The sequence below is a fragment of the Cyphomyrmex costatus genome, unplaced genomic scaffold (genome assembly GCF_001594065.2).
Source record: "Cyphomyrmex costatus isolate MS0001 unplaced genomic scaffold, Ccosl1.0 scaffold81, whole genome shotgun sequence".
Classification (NCBI taxonomy): Eukaryota; Metazoa; Arthropoda; class Insecta; order Hymenoptera; family Formicidae; genus Cyphomyrmex; species Cyphomyrmex costatus.
In genome coordinates, this window is record NW_017280386.1 from 1022533 (window position 1) to 1040262 (window position 17730).

The following is a 17730-nucleotide window of genomic DNA, read 5'->3' on the forward strand; positions in this document are numbered from 1 at the left end:
AAGTTCAAGCCATGTTCAAAAAAGGGATACTCAAAAATTTAAACCTTTTGATCTAATAATTATATATTATCATGAAAAGTAACTGATATATTATTAATAAAGGTGCCAGTACACAGTGAACATACATAAAGTATATGCAACTTTCGACCGATTTTCCAATCGCCTCCGCCTTTCGCTGCTGTCCCCCTCACTGCTTCACGCGCAGATCAAATGTCGCTCGAGCATCGTGCGGCATTTAGACCGCGCGCGGTGAGATGAGGGGGACAGCGGAAGGAGGGGGACAACAGTTAAGAGTATGCTGACTTTAAACGTGGTCGTAAAAACACAAATGATGCTGAACGCTCTGTTGGTTGCCCAAATTCGACAAAAGTCACTTAAACCACTGTAACTTGTAAAGGTCCGATTGAGCTAAAATTTTGATACGTATGTTTGAAAGTTTAGTACTTTCTAAAAATCATATAAATTTGTTATTAGTGCGCTATCTATTATGTCCGGGACTTATTGAGTGATGAGTTATAAGGAGAGTGGAATACGGCGAAAGAAAGGGGTGGTAGGGGAGGGGACATTACTGGAGCGTAATGCTTTGAAATCGTTCTGTTTAGTCAATACGCATGAAGCGCTTTAGTTATTCGGAACGATTTCCTATGCATTCTATGCGAGTCCAAGATAGACGCTATACAAGATGTCAATAAACAATTTCCAATAATTGTAATTTCTTCTTTAATACTTTTAAAGAAAAATGATGAAAGTTCCGATGACAGTTCCGACTCGAGCGATAGTGAAAATGAAGTCGAAGGCATATCTCTAAGTGATATGCAGAAGTTATTTTTTCTATTAATGGTAGATAAAACACGTGGAAAACAAATTGGAGTTGAAAAAATTATAGATTACGTCGATTGCATAATTCCTAATTAATATAACGTCTAATCTATACATTATAAATAAATCAAGGTAAAATAATGCCATTAATTTTATCTTGGCTTACTTTCGCCATATCCTCGTCATTTAAAAATAAAGTTAATATTTCATTTTTATCCTCTAATAAGACCAGGAAATCATGCAATTACTGTAATCGCTGTTCGGGCTATGGCAGAGAACGAGACGTAACATGCGTAGTCGTAGAGTAAGGTAAGGCAGAGAAAAACGTAGCTGTCGTAGTAGTGACTGGCAGCACTGGCAGTCACTACTACGACAGCTACGTTTTTCTCTGCCTTAGGCCTGTTATACAATACGCTGTATGTTGGTGTCGTGAGCTGTAAGCCGTAAGAATGGACCTATCACAGTTGAGTATTCTCCTCACATTTAATTGTGATTGATCGATTCTTACGACGTACGGCTCACGATGTCGATATACGTGTATTGTATAACAGGCCTTACCTTACTCTACGACTACGCATGTTACGTCTCGTTCTCTGCCATAGCCCTTACATCGCAAATCGCAAATATTCGTCCGTTCACTGTTGTATTGTCCGGTACTCGTTGCTCATTCCGAATTACAAATCATGCGCATAGACCGCTTGAACGCATCAGACGCATCAACTGCCTCAGGTCGAAAGAGAAGCAGTCAATGCGCTGAGTGGAGTGCTAAGAATTCAGTACGATTAGTACAATCTGGGGAATTCAAGTACTCTTGAAGCGCTTTCGAAGCACGCAATAGTTAACTCGGAACGACTTTCTATGCAGTCTACGCGCTTCATGCGTAACTCGGAACGCACCCAGTATGAGTGAAACGTGAGAGGGGATATTAGAAAGTTTTAATACGGCCTTGAATGCGGACAGAGAAGAAGGAGACGTTTCTTAACTTTTCATTACAATCACCACTTTTAGCTCCAGAACGGCTTGACCGATTTAAAATTTTTTTAGTTCAAATTTTACTTGTCGCCATGCCGCCTTTCAGGACATATAATGTTCGATTCAAAATTTTTTATACTTTAGTAGTTATGCACCCCCTAAAAATGGACTTTGGTGGCTCGAGATAAAAGACTTATAGTGTCTTTCAGTTTTTGAACATGGCCGGAGACACTACTGCGTCTCCTAAACTTATAAAATCAATGTTGCAACAACTTGTTCATTGTGACTGATTTTTTGAAAAAATAAGAATATTTTAGTACATCAAACGATTCGATTTCATTTTTACAATGTTTACAGTAAAACATTTTTTAATATTAATTGATTAATAACATAAAATAAATTTAATATCAAATTTTTTTATTATTTATACCAAACACATGAGAACTCTCATGTGTTTCACATGAAATTTCATCAGAAAGGCTCTAGCAGGTTAAGAAGGGGTCAATCGGCCCCCAAACGGATTATGACCAGCATGTCACCCAAAAGTTCGTTGACCCGAAAAAAAAATTTGGAGAAATTTTTAATTCCGAACACCACCCCTTTTCGGAGATATTGCCTTATGAAGTATTTTCATATTTTATTTTTGTCACGAGACCTATCAGATACAATTTTATTAAAAAAATTTGGGCATACAAAACGTATCAAAAGGTATTTGAAAATATTTTTTGCGAGATGTTCCAACCTAACCATAATTTTTAAAAAATTCCTGAAAATTTATAAGTGACCCCCTTTTGTTAGTTTATGATTGGCAACCTCGCAAAAATTCAAAAACATGTATTTTTAAACTTATTTTCACCCTGAATTTTTTCAGAATTTTTTGAACCCGGCATCATGCCTAAAAAAATTAAAACTCGCCTAAAAAGGCAAAAAATCGCCATAAAATATATATCAAGTAGCCATAAAGCCCTAAAAGGCTCATAAGATAGCCTGCAGACATAGGTAAGATAGCAAGATAACCCTAAGATAGTTCATCGCTCTGATTAAAACAATTATGCAATATTATGGAAGTCTTAAAACACTAAAACATCCATAATATCGCCTTAACCCTTTCAGTCACGCATTTTTCTATTCACTGAATTCGCTTGAAACTCGTTACTCAGGGGTTTTTGGGGTCGCTGATTACGAATCAGATATCATTTTTCAGGAATTCAAAATGGAGGATACAATATGACGGTCGACTTCTTAAAAAATGGATGAATTTGCTTGAAAGGAGTTACTCGGGGGTTCTCGGGGTCGCAAATTACGAATCTGATGTCAGTTTTTAAAAATTCAAAATGGCGGATCCAATATGGCCGACAACTTTCTAAAAAATGGATGAATTTGCTTGAAACGAGTTACTCGGGGGTTTTCGGGGTCGCAGATTACAAATCTGATGTCAGTTTTCACTCATATATAAGCGTCTTCCACTTATATTCAATCGTTTTGAATCCCAAAATCTATTTTCATTTTCGTATTCAGCAACCCTGCGAACCCCCGAGTAACTTTTTTCAAGCGAATTCAGTAGATTTTCAATTTTCATATCCGCCATATTGGATCCGCCATTTTAAATTTTTTGAAAACTGATATCAGATTCGTATTCAGCGACCCCAAAAACCCCTGAGTAGCGTTTTTCAAGCGAATTGTATGTGATTATTTTTCACAAACGATTTCTTTTTCAAAAAATGGCCATTTTTTGGTATATTATTGTTTATAATTAATGAACTATAGTATGTTAATATGTATGATGTCTTGTATTCGACAAATAAATGCCTCAGCTATGTAGAAAATTAATCACGACGTAAAAAACATGAGAAACTGATTTTTAAAGGTGAAAAAACCAACGGATAAAAGGTGGGACGCTGAGCGTCCCACCGTGACGCAAAGGGTTAAGACAATCGTAACACACTAATACAATTCTGAGACAGCCCTAAAATTCGATTAACATTACTATTCAGCATTAAAGCAGTCTTAAAACTCTAAAACATTTACAAAATATCCTTGGGGCATTCTTAAAATACTCAAAATGCCATAAAATGATCTTGAGAGAGTCGCAAAACTCTCAGACGGCATTGAAGTGTGGTTAGAATAGTTCTGCAATCTTAAGACACTAGAATACATCAGTAATAAGTATTTTCTACGAGTATCGGAGGACGACTGATGAATTTAAGGCAGAAAAAATATCGTACGACAATTTCATCCCATAACCGAATTTTTTTCTGAAAATTTTAGCCATATGCTTTTTTTCATATTGGAACTATTTTGAAATATTTAAAGGTTATAAATGCTTTTTGGAATTTCTTTATTTTGATCAACATAATATATTTATATATGTTCATGTATATATTATTAATCGTCGTCGCTATCCTCATTGATGACCGGTGCAATTTTCTGAGCATCGAATAATTTGGATAATAATTCAGCAGGCTTGATAATTTTCGCTAAATATCTAAACTAAACGAAACTAATGGCGAATTCTGCACGCTATCTTATGAGTGTTTTAGGGCTTTATGGCTACTTGATATATATTTTATGGCGATTTTTTGCCTTTTTAGGCGAGTTTTAATTTTTTTAGGCACGATGCCGGGTTCAAAAAATTCTGAAAAAATTCAGGGTGAAAATAAGTTTAAAAATACATATTTTTGAATTTTTGCGAGGTTGCCAATCATAAACTAACAAAAGGGGGTCACTTATAAATCTTCAGGAATTTTTTAAAAATTATGGTTAGGTTGGAACATCTCGTAAAAAATATTTTCAAATACCTTTTGATACGTTTTGTATGCCCAAATTTTTTAAATAAAATTGTATCTGATAGGTCTCGTGACAAAAATAAAATATGAAAATACTTTATAAGGCAATATCTCCGAAAAGGGGTGGTGTACGGAATTAAAAATTTCTCCAAATTTTTTTTTCGGGTCAACGAACTTTTTGGTGACATGCTGGTCATAATCCGTTTGGGGGCCGATTGACCCCTTCTTAACCTGCTAGAGCCTTTCTTGCAAAACGATTTTCTGATGCTCTGCAAATAATAAAAATCCAAAGCGAATATGCTTTTCTTGTTATTAAAGAAAAAATTGCATGTAATGCGATACTCTGGTTAATGAACCAATGGTCATAAAGTATTAGATAACAATTATGAACTATGATACTAAGTTTTATGTACTGATTCCAAATCCGCCATGTTTAACTTTATAATTCTATCTCTACGTTCGTAATCATACATAGTAATTATTTTCAAGCAGATTCGTCAAGTTTTCGCATTTAAATCGACGATGTTGTAAGAACATTCGTGACTTTTGAGCGAAGGGAATGTCACTCTTGAGTCAAAGCAAGTCATATAAACATTAGCAAACGATTGCAATCGATTTCAAGCGTTTTTCCCACGATTTCAAACGTTATAATGATGAAGCGCTAGACTATGACTCGCATCGACTCGCGTTGACTCTCATTCTTTATTTTCACTGGTTCTACTGATACATTATTTATACGATTTCATGTATGTCATTATAACTTGCATTTGATTCTATTTTGATTTCTAACGTTATTAACGTTAAAAACTGTTGACTCATGAGTGACATGCCTCTCGCTTTTGGGGATTTCAAACGCCATATTTGCATTTTGTGTGTGCGCGGCCATATCGAATTTTTCAAAAGGCCACGTTTCATTCGAAATTACACAAATATACGAATATTTTGAGACCTTAAATGTTTTTTGGTAAATCTTCGGAATAGGGGAAACAGCTCCGATCTTCTTGACCTTGACATATGTTGTCAAGGTCATGACCCTGAGTAACTTTGCCTTAACAACTAGCCGTCGCTCGCCTTTCGTTAAAAAGATATTAACAAAAAAAGTTTCAAAAATAACGTCCTATTTCTGCTATATATACAGTATTAAATACTATTCTACATAGGTTTTGACCTTCCACGCGAAGTAACTTTTACTCCCCCCTCCCTCCCCCTGCACAGGGGCACACGACTTCTACGATTGTACTGTTGCTATGATAGTACTGTCGGGGCAGACCTCTGACGACGGTGTGGGTGCAGGGGGGTGGCCGGAGGCCGCCCCCCTGCACCCGCCCGTGAGGCGGCCTTCGGCCTTCGGCCTCCGGCCACCCCCCCGCACCCACACCGTCGTCAGAGGTCTGCTCCGACAGTACTATCATAGCAACAGTACAATCGTAGAAGTCGTGTGCCCCTGGGATTTACGTGCTAATATTCCACGTTTTGGTACAAGAAAGTACAATTATGAACATTACATAGCTGAATTTTTGTTCAAAAGACTGTATACTTATGACAAACGTATTGAACGATTTTTTGAAATAATGAGTAATTTGTATCCGTTAGAATCGTAACATAATTCTCCATAGATATTCAACGTTTATTTAACATTATTGTCATTTAGTAATGTTTTTTTTATTATATACAGCAGTATAATGGTATGTTATTTTTTGAAACTTTTTTTGTTAATATCTTTTTAACGAAGGGCGAGCGACGGCTAGTTGTTAAGGCAAAGTTACTCAGGGTCATGACCTTGACAACATATGTCAAGGTCAAGAAGATCGGAGCTGTTTCCCCTATTCCGAAGATTTACCCGTTTTTTTTTCCGTTGCGTCAAATTTTGGAAGAAGTGGCCCGCTTGACACGAAACGTTCCATATACTGGTATAAGTATTGCGTTTTTTATACATTATTAAAACTTACAATATTTTTTATCAGGCGTATTCCAAGATATAAGATCTTCACTAAATATATCGATCGATTTGTTCCGATTCTGTCTTGAGGGAGTTTTGCTACGACGTTTTGAATATGGAGTCATAGGTAGCATTGTTTTATTTTCGGTACATGCCACACAAGTTTCTATATAACAAAATACGATTATATGTACACACATATTAAACACATATACCAAGTCGTACCTATAATATATATAAGTTTTACCATCGAACGCAACATTTCGAAGTGATCTTCTCTTAGTAGTATTGTCTGTCAATATTACATTTTCTATCTGTATTGTATCGTTTTTATTTGATGTCATATGTTCATTTTCGTTTCTTGGTAGTAATTTTAATGAACTTTTCTTCCTTAACTTCACAGGGCTCTCATTTTCATCCTTATTATTTGTCTTTTTCGGAGTCATCCAAAAAAAATTTTTTTTAATTAATTTCTCAATTAATTTGTATTTATTTAATTAATACGTACAGGGTGTATCAATAACTGTAACACTTGAAATATCTTCTAATCCATAAGGTGTAGAGAAAAATTTATGTAACAAAAATTACACGATGTAAAGGAAACTATCATATAATAATTTTTCTTTAGGGGGAGGCGCTTCGGAGATTTCAAGGTCAACTTCGTTTTTATAAATGGAATTATATGAATTTTTTTACACAATATGATTCCTCTAATTATTCTGCATAAAAAAAGTATTATGAACATGATATCAAAAAATCAATAGTTTACGAGATATCAAGTTTAAAATTATTTTATATCTAGATTTTGACATTCTTCATAAATGAAGATTAACTTGTGATTTTTTTCTTACAACGGATACATCGTGCTTCAACGAAAACAAACATTCTTCGAAGAGACGTCGCTTGAGCATGAAGCATTAGCGTTATATTCATTGTGTACACACTGAAAATGGCTCGAATGTTAGCCGAAACGTATGCGAATTTTTAATTGTTTTTTAAAATTACTAGATATTAATAATTTAAAAAAATATATTGTATGCACTGTACTTACCGCAATTTGACTCTCAGTAGCCCTTTATTCAATTATTTATTGACGTCTTAATTAGTTCACGAAATGAAATTAAACATAAAAAGTTTAGTATCAATACATCAGTTAATCGTGCAAGATGTAGTCATTTGAAGAACAAGTTGATATGATTCATTTATGAAGAATGTCAAAACAATTCAGTGCAAGCGAAAAATTTATACGCTGAACGATATTTTAATCGCACTCAAGTCTTCGCGTCGAATATTTAAATATATTTGCAATAAACTTAGACAAACTGGTAATATCTGGTACAAATACTCGTAAAAGTGAACGTGATAAGCGAATACCTCATGTAGCGAATAACTCAAAATGAAATTTAGGTTCTCGCAAAAATGACTCAAGATTTACATTAGTACGTCAATATCTTTCGACGTTATTAGAACAAGTCAATCAATAATCAGGAAAATCCAATGTTACATTGAAAATGGTGACCATCATTTCGAACAACTTTAAATTTAACTAAATTATTTAATATTCGAATTATTAAATTTTTAATAAAATGTATTATATATTGTATTTAATATTCTTCAATATTAAATGTTATTAATTAAAAGTATTTTATTTTCATTGAAGCACGATGTATCCGTTTTATTTAACGTAAAATTTTACCAAGACACTACCGTATCTCCAGATGTTAAAATAAGGTGTAAAATATCTCATAAACTATTGATTTTTCAGTACCATGATCTTAATACTTTATATAGAATAATTAGAGGAATTATAATGTGTAAAAAAAATTCATATAATTACATTTAAATAAACGAAGTAGACCTTGAAATCTCTGAAGCGCCTCCACCTGGACAAAAATTATCACCATATGATAGCTCCCTTTACATCGTGTAATTTTTGTTACATAAATTTTTCTCTATACCTTATGCCCGTGACACACTACGGATTGTGGACGCGGATCGGATTGGGATTGCGGATCACGGATCGGAATTCAGCCAATCAAGACAAGGCAGTTTCGGATCCGGATTGTAGATTGCAGAATAGACGGCTCTCTACTTTTGTGATCCGTAATCGTGATCCAAGCCAATAAAATATCGAGTTTGGTCACGTGACCCATTTATGATGGATGAATAAGCATCGACGTCGACGGCGTCTAACCTAGGTCCTTTCGAAACGTGTTTATAGAGAATTAAAAATCGGGACGTCCCACAAAATTCGAAATAGTTAGCCACCCTATACACAGTAAACGTCGACGACACTATATTGAGGACACGATATTTGCGATACAGCATATGTTACAAATTGAATCCGTAGTCCGTAGTGTGAACGAAGAATCCAAATCCGACGATCCGCAATCCCAATCCAATCCTCATCCACAATCCGTAGTGTGACACGGGCATTAAGCCTATTCTACAATTGCGTAAGCGTAGTTGTAACTGGTTGTAGTTGTAAGAATTAACCAATCACAATCAAATATGAGGAAAATATTCGACTGTGATTGGTTAATTCTTACAACTACAACCAGTTACAACTACGCTTACGCAATTGTAGAATGGGCTTTTATGGATTCGAAGATATTTGAGGTAATAGTTATTAGGACATCCTGTGTATGTGTGTGCGTGTGTGCGTGTGTGTGTGTGCGTGCGTGTGTGCGTGCGTGTGTGCGTGCGTGCGTGCATGCGTGCATGTGGTGTGTGTACTTGACATATAATTGTATAAATATATATACACAATTTTTTAATTCATTTATAATGTATTATACGGGTTCCCAGAAAGCTCGAAGGTCCTTCCTCCGGCAGATTCTATAGAACATTCTAAGACAAAAACCATCTATACAAAAATGTCTAGGCTACAATAGTTTTCAAATTATAAACGGTTAAAGTTGGCCAATTGTAGAGTCTGGAAATCGCGCGCTCAGGGGCGAACATCGCGTGGGGCCCTTGTACATTGACTCGCTTGTTAAATGTTGATACAATTGAGACAATTGTTGCAAAATGTGTAACCGTCGAAATTCGGTTTTTTATTGTAAAGCACATTAATAGTTTTATCAGATAATAACGCTTCATAATAGGAAACCGAATTTTAGCAGTTAGGCACTTTCCCGGTAAGCGCTTTAATTTTACATACAATGGTAAAGAGATTTTACTTTTAAGATTCGTATATAATTGTATAACTGAAATTATACATAGAATTTCAGTCTTTTATTACAGAATTTCAATCATTACATCGAACTGTCAAAGTTGTTAAATAAGTTATGTCAAATAGTAAATTAATTTATCATATTTCTTTAATAAACTGGAAGAAATTAAATTACTAAAAAACTATAATGATAATGTTTTACTACAAATAGTTTTTTATTTTATTTATTCATTTTTATTTATTTATTTATTTGTAGGAAAACTCTATTTGTAGTAAAATATTATCATTATAGTTTTTTAGTCATTTAATTTCTTCCAGTTTATTAAAGAAATATGATAAATTAATTTACTATTTGACATAACTTATTTAACAACTTTGACAGTTCGATATGATTGAAATTCTGTAATAAAAGACTGAATTCTATGTATAATTTCAATTATACAATTATATACGAATCTTAAAAGTAAAATCTCTTTACCATTGTATGTAAAATTAAAGCGCTTACCGCAAAAGTGCCTAACTGCTAAAATTCGGTTTCCTATTATGAAGCGTTGTTATCTGATAAAACTATTAATGTGCTTTACAATAAAAAACCGAATATCGACGGTTACACATTTTGCAACAATTGTCTCAGTTGTATCAACATTTAACAAGCGAGTCAATGTACAAGGGCCCCACGCGATGTTCGCTCCTGAGCGCGCGATTTTCAGACTCTACAATTGGCCAACTTTAAACGTTTATAATTTGAAAACTATTGTAGCCTGGACATTTTTGTATAGATGATTTTTGTCTTAGAATGTTCCATAGAATCTGCCGGAGAAAGGACCTTCGAGCTTTTTGGGACACCCTGTATACATGATATATGGTATATATTTTATATGTATATTTTATATATTATGTACATATATTATATATATATATATAATACATATACAAATAACATAAAAAAATTGTAAATTGTATTAAGAGCTCAAAAGAATTCTTGACTATGACTAATTCTTGCAAATATGTCTTATGGTTACTATTACGGAAGGTATGTACGGGCCCCCAATAACTGTAGGTCCCACATGCTTTATGGAAATTGAATAATCAGCACCACATTAGCAAGGATATGAGAGAAGAATAATATAGGCTAGAGGCCTAAGAGAAGGGAAAAAGAGAAAAACATTACACCCACGGCTTACCATTTTACTAGTTCTACTACTTCTAGGAGTATTATTTGCCAGGATAGTTCTATTTCTAAGGACTTTCATTTCTAAATTAAGATCTTCCATGTTTTTAGAAATTATTTCAGCAGTAATAGCTATTTTGCCCTCTCTACTATCAGAATCTTCAATTTCAAAGTCTAATCTTTTTTCAGCATTAATGGGTGACGATATTAAAGGATTTATTTTATCTAAATCGTCGAAAATGTCGATTCTATTTAATGCAGCAGCTAAATTTAATTTAGTCTGCATTTCTTTATAAAGAGGGACTTCATTAAGAATTACTTGATCATCAAAATTGACTTTATGTGCAGACTTTATGCGAGCTTCCTTATTTTCTAATTCTTCTGATTTCTTTAATATACTTTTGCCCGGCGTTTGATCAGAATTAATATACGATATTGTGTCATCTAATTGTATTTCGGGTGTCTTACACATTTGACTTATTTTGATAGTTGCAAATGGACTTTTCATTCTTTTAGTTTTGTCAGAATACTGCACTTTCTGTACTAAATTTATTTTAGAGCTTTCGCGTTGAACAAGAGTTGATTTTCTCTCGTTAAGATCATAGGATTTAGATCTTATGCTATGTCTAGTATTGGTATTTTCACGTGTATCTTGCGGCAAAATAATTTTTTTACTTAATGTTCCTGCTTTCATTTTGTTTTTTCTGGCAGCTAGTATTAACGATCGTAATGAACTTGGTTTTGATGATACAGTTTGTTTTTTAATAGGCATTCGTTTTTTAACAGTAGGTTTGATAACTGTAGTATATTCTTCTTCCTGCCATTCTCTGTTTTGACGTTGCTCTAACTTCTCAAATCGCATATCACAATCTTTGACTTCCATATATGTCATATCCCAAAATCCTTGCAAATCTCTGCATGTAACCAGCATTTCTCCTCTACCAGTTTCGCAATCTTGTACTAAGCCACGAAATCTTTCGAATTTTTTATTTATTAATAAATTTGTTTGTCCCACCGCTTGTTGTATTTCATACATAGCGTCCTCTGGAACATCCTTCGTTATTCTTATATTTAACCATTTCTTACAAAGTTCCGTAAGTCTATTCGTTTCTTTATTCACAAGAAGCTTGAAATACTGAGCAGTACGTTTCTCCTCTTCCACGCATATGTTTAAATTTTTCATAACAGTTTCTTTGGTTGGAATTTCATCAGATGGACGACTAATACCTAATCGTTGCTGTCCCTCTTTTCTAGAATTTCTCTTGCCACGACTTCGTGTGAGATATGGCGAAAAGCTAATGAGATCTTCCATATTACAATTTTCTTTCTCAAACAGTGTTGGAGAATTTTTTGGTGGCGTTTTTATATTAGTACTGTTTAATAAAAAATTTTCTTCGTGTAAGAAATCTTGTGCATTTGTTTGCTTCCTTGCCTGTTCCTTTAATGACATTCCTGTTGTTTCAATTACATTTAATTCGTCTGAATCTCGAATAATCGAGTCACTTAATTTCCGTGATTTTTGTTTATTTAATGATAATTTTGGATGTGTAGGTTTGAAAATCTCTGTAATATCAGAAGTTTGTATATGTAATAATGGATATTTCCCTTGTGTCGTTTCTTTCATTGGTACAAGATCAAATAGAGACATCTTCTGTAAACCAGATGGAGATTTAAAACAATAATTAGCAGAAGCAAATGATTTCTTGGTATACGAAGTTAAGGTTTTAAAAGAATTTTTTATTCCTGATACTGAAGTTGGATCCTTTACCGTTTGCTGAGCAGCTCTGGCAAGTAATCGTTTTTCTGTAGCTCTTGTAATTCGTTTCTTCAGATTGTTTGAATTTTCTGTTGGTTTGTTTGATGTTTCTGCAGTTGTTACGCCACTCTTAATCATCGAAGAACATAAAGGATGATGAACAATACCAACTTTGAAAACTGGTTTTTTCATTGCAGCTTCTAGATTCTTCTTTCTGTTGCGTTCCTCTTTCCATTTTATTAATTTTTTCATGCGTTCATCAGTAATGGTAGATGTGACTATTAAAAATAATAGAAATTTTTTTGTTTGTAATTGCTTAAAAAAAATTTTATAGTATAAATACACAAAAATTGAGAAAGAAGCAATTTGAATATAGATATGCATTTAAAAAATAAATATATATTTATATGTAAATTATAATATATATATAATAATCTTTATATATTATTCTTACATTTCTTTTTATGTATGTATTTTTTATAATATGTACACTAGGGTGGTTCTTATTTATACTACATCGAAATTTTTTTAAAATTTTTTTTGTCTCACCCCATAAAATGGTTCCATTTTATGAAAAAATAATTTCTGTAAAATTTTAGATTAATTGGATTACGGGAAAGGGTGCCGAAAGGCATCTAAAATCTTAAAATAGAATATAATAGTATATTTTACATTTACATTAATATTAATTATAAATATATAAATAATATTTATACTAACTTACCCGCTCTGAGTCCTCCCCCCCAAATTACGCGCCGAACTACAATCGGTCTTAAAACGCAACTCTAATAATTTGAAAATAACGTCCCCTTAATTATTTTTCCCACGCATTGTTAGACCAGCGTACAACTTACACCGGCGTCTAAGGTAGGCTTCCACTACGTTACCTTACAGGTGAGTCCAGTAGTGGAATCCGGGACGAAACGCCAACTTGTGATATTCTTTGCAATATACTAAATTAATTTTTAAGAATTCGGTTGCGGCTGTTGAGGACTCTGTGAAGTCGAAACTTTCCGTATATACCGGTGTTATTATTATAATAAATTTATATATATTTCTAACAACTAGTATAGCTCAATTGTTCTTGACCTGGGAGGTATATTAAGTTTAATTTGAAAATTTATTTGATACTAAAATATTGATCTTTTATTGACATATTTAATGTATTATCCAAATAATTGGACATGCACAAAGTATTGTAATATTTACAATATTTATTCCAATTAGGTCGCCTCTCATAATATGTATTATTATAAACAATAATAAGAAGAAAGGAAGCAACGAAGTAAAGCCATTAACGGTCAAAGCTAGATGACAATGCTTATTATAATGTGTAAATTTATATACCGCGTATGTAGTTCACTCAATCGCGTGCCGAAAATTTTTTCAGACTTATAACGCAACCCTAAATGACTACCGCGGTAATATCACTTTAGTTAAATTGACAAGCAATCTAACAATTTTAGATGCTTATAGCATCTTATTGGATCTTAATAATATGTTGAAAGACATATATTAAAATTTTAACGATGTAATATTAAAGCAATGATAAATCTATCTGTGAAAAATAAGATTGCGAAGAATATCACAAGTTGGCGTTTCGTCCCGGCTTCCACTACTGGACTCATCAATAAGGTAATGTAGTGGGAGTCTACTTTAGACGCCTATGTAAGTTGTTAATCGAGATTCTATATAAATAGATATACGCGTATTTCAGGACTTACGAGAAACTTTGCGAATATCCATAGACCTCTGATGGCGAGTCGACGTAATAATATTCTTCCTTATATACCTTTTAAATTTTATTTTTTCAACTATTCATAATAGAATCAAGTTTCATATTAATAACCATAGAACGTCTAACAATAATAATAAGTCTAATAAATTTTTTGCAATTCCTTATGTAGATTCAGTATCACAAAAATTCACACCTATAGCTAACGTCTATAATAGTAAATTAGCCTTTACTATTCGTAATACCTTAAAAAATTACATAAAAAGAGGAAAAGATCAATTAGAATATTTACAAAATCAAAATGTGGTGTATAAAATATCGTGTAACGATTGTGATATAAGTTATGTTGGTCAAACAAAGAGACAACTAAAGACCAGATTAAATGAACATATCACAGATATAAATAAAAAATAAAAATCTCCATCTGTAATTACGAGCCACCGTACAGAAAAAAATCATAAATTTAATTGGGATAAAGTGGATATTCTAGACATTGAACCTTCTTATAGTAAAAGGCTAATTTCTGAAATGGTACATATTAAAAAACAAAAGAATGGGATTAACAAACAAAATGACACGGAATCTTTGTCGGAAATATATTCCAATATTATACTTTCCCTTTCTCCTTCCTAATACACGCTATCCTTGTCCCTGTTCTTTCGATTATCTGTCTTAAGTATATGTGTTTGTATATGTTCCTTTCCTGACATTATACATAGAATTGGAAGTCGCCGGAATCATTTACGATAAGTGGCAGATTTGCTCATTTTAGTAATATTAAATATGAACTGGAATCACGCCTTCTCGATTTTTACGTTTAAGGTACAAATTATATACTTTTTATTTTACATTCAGATCAGAATTCATTTTCATTTTATTCGAATTGTTAATGACTCTTTACAGTATATTGCTATCTATTGTTCTCTTATATGGAGTTTGAATGTTTACTAATTTGACTATTAAATAAGAACTTCCAAATTTATTTGACTATTCCAATACATTCAACTACAATATTTAATTAAATGAAGACTGCGTTAATTAATAATAAATTTTATTCTGTAGACATATGTTTTTTAAAATATTTTTGTGAACATTGATAATGACCCGATCGGTGTCGAAACGTCTGTTGATAACAGTTTTTATTATTTTGTAATGTTTATTAATTTAAATGAAAGTGTTATTGTTTTAAATGTCAACATTTGGCTCTTGGCCCTTCATTTATTTTTTATGTTTTATACTTAAAGAGCCTTAGATTATATTAACAATATAATATTATTTTATGAATCCATTAATATTATACAATTCAATTTTAATTAAAATTGTAATATATATTTAAAATATTAATATATTTTTTTCTAGAACATTTTATGATCTTTATTTTAAAGTATTGAGTATCCATTAATATTATAGAATTCAATTTTAATTAAAATTTTAATTAAAATACTTAAAACTTTAAAATACTCAATACTCAGTACTTTAAAATAAAGATCACAAAATGTTCTAGAAAAAAATTTATTAATTGTATATAAAGAAATATGATCAATGTATAATATTTCATTCACCAAGATCCATTTGCACAAAAAAAATAAATATGTATTTTATCACAATTAAGAGGAGAGACTTAAAACAGATATTTATTGACAATAAAACATAGATATTAAAAATATATAAATAAAAAACTAAAAGATTAAGTAACAATACAAATAACAAATAAAAGATTAGGAGCTAAACTGGATGTTTAGCTCTGGATTAGTAACTAGATTAAAATTTTGAATGATATATATATATATAACCAAATAAAACACATGTTTTAATATCTATTAGGTTCATTATCAATATTAGATAACAAAATAATAACAAAAAAATTACTCTGATGTACAAAATTATATTTACATATCTGATAAGTTATAAATACAAAATTAATTTAATAACACTTGATTAGATATGTATAATTTATAGCTGTACAAAATTGTTTCGTTAACATTAATAATGATCTAAATAAAAATCAAAATATCTGTTAAGTTAAAATTTTAAGATAAAGGACAAATATCCAGCTTAGTTCCTCTAGACTTTAATTTTTAATTTTAATATAATTGATACCCTTTTCTACTAATACAGATTAAAAAAGGATAAGGAATAAATTTCACCAATATAAGATTAACTTGTTCATCTTTCTCTAATTTTCAGAATTAGAGAAAGCTTTGGTGATTTTTAATGATCGTCATGTGTAAGTCACTTTAAACAAAAATTCTTCTTTACCTTTTATCTTTATTTTTCCGCGCTGTGGGCTCGTTGGTGTCAAATCATTTCGCAAATTGCGATTTCTGTTAAAAGTTCGTGTTCTGGCCTCCTTGCGAGATTTATTGTAGTTGCAAGTACGGAGATATCTGCTGTGATCCGTGTCGCCAAATCCTGAACGTGGAGCTTTATACTGTTCTTTAAGATCCGGCATCTCGTACAATCTCGTAGCAACGATTCAGCGTTCGTCGAATACATGTAACCGTTTATAATCGTTTAGATGTTCAATACCAGCATAACTGAAAATCACTTTGAATTGATGGCCAGGATGGCCAGGGCGCTGAACGCAATCAAACTTTAAATTCAACTGGAATAATGGCGTGCAACGGCTCCTACTGGTTCTCCTTCTCATCAGACGTCTTGAAATGACAACGCCAGTCATACCAACAGATGATTATGACCTAGTTTCCACCGAAACCCTCAATTCGGTTCCACTCAAGGCTATGTTCAGATTCCCACCCGAGTGCCACTCAGGTATCCTCTTAGAACATATAGAGCCGATTGTTCCATCTTTCGGTAAAATTTACCTGTTAGGTAAATCTGGCAATCCGCGCATGTGATTGGGCAGTCTTGCTACTTACTTAACAGGTAAACGTTACCAAAAGATGGAACAATCGGCCCATAGTACTGGAAGGAGCATAGACATATGGTCCCTGTATGTACATTCGGTTGAAGCCGAGAAGATTGACAAGGATGGAGAGATTAAGATCGTAGATTGTAATGCGCATACTCCATACGCGTGCGCGGTGGATTATCCACCGTGGATGCTAGAAAGCACGTTAATTATTTGCGAACTGTGTTTGGTTCTGTTTGGTTCTATGAGTAAAAATTATAAGTGATTTGTGGCAATGTATTGCTATATTTGCAAAGAAGAAAATCAGGCGTCTTCATATTACTTGTAAGTTTAATTATTTGTGAGTATAGTATTAATATACGGAATTCATAATATTAGTTTTGAGGTTAGTTTTCGTAATTACTCTTTAATATCTAAAAATTCGAATCCATTATACGAATAAACAAATTTGTGAAAAAGATAATTATATCAGGCACAAATATACAAAACTTATATTGTTCAATAA

General features: G+C 32.6%; 1 protein-coding gene across 1 annotated transcript; it reads right to left on the reverse strand.

Annotated features, from left to right (window-relative positions):
• Positions 1 to 6515: 6515 nt before the first annotated feature.
• On the reverse strand, positions 6516 to 16941 carry LOC108781389 (uncharacterized). Its single transcript, XM_018549341.1, has 5 exons — positions 16613 to 16941; positions 12631 to 12896; positions 10876 to 12513; positions 6764 to 6947; positions 6516 to 6682 (listed from the first exon to the last, which is right to left on the reverse strand). Exons 1-5 carry the CDS (start codon positions 16803 to 16805, stop codon positions 6516 to 6518), a joined length of 2448 nt encoding a protein of 815 aa, XP_018404843.1. The 5' UTR covers positions 16806 to 16941.
• Between the last annotated feature and the right edge of the window lie 789 nt (positions 16942 to 17730).

Bases quoted from the DNA above. Each gene is read 5' to 3' on its own strand.
- LOC108781389 (XM_018549341.1), bottom strand. From the start codon at position 16,805: ATGCCGGATCTTAAAGAACAGTATAAAGCTCCACGTTCAGGATTTGGC. The intron at 12,897-16,612 runs GTAAAGAAGAAT...TATTTTTAATAG, and splicing joins CGGAAAAATAAAGATAAAAG to TCACATCTACCATTACTGAT. The intron at 6,683-6,763 runs GTAAAACTTATA...TTTGTTATATAG, and splicing joins TCGAAATGTTGCGTTCGATG to AAACTTGTGTGGCATGTACC.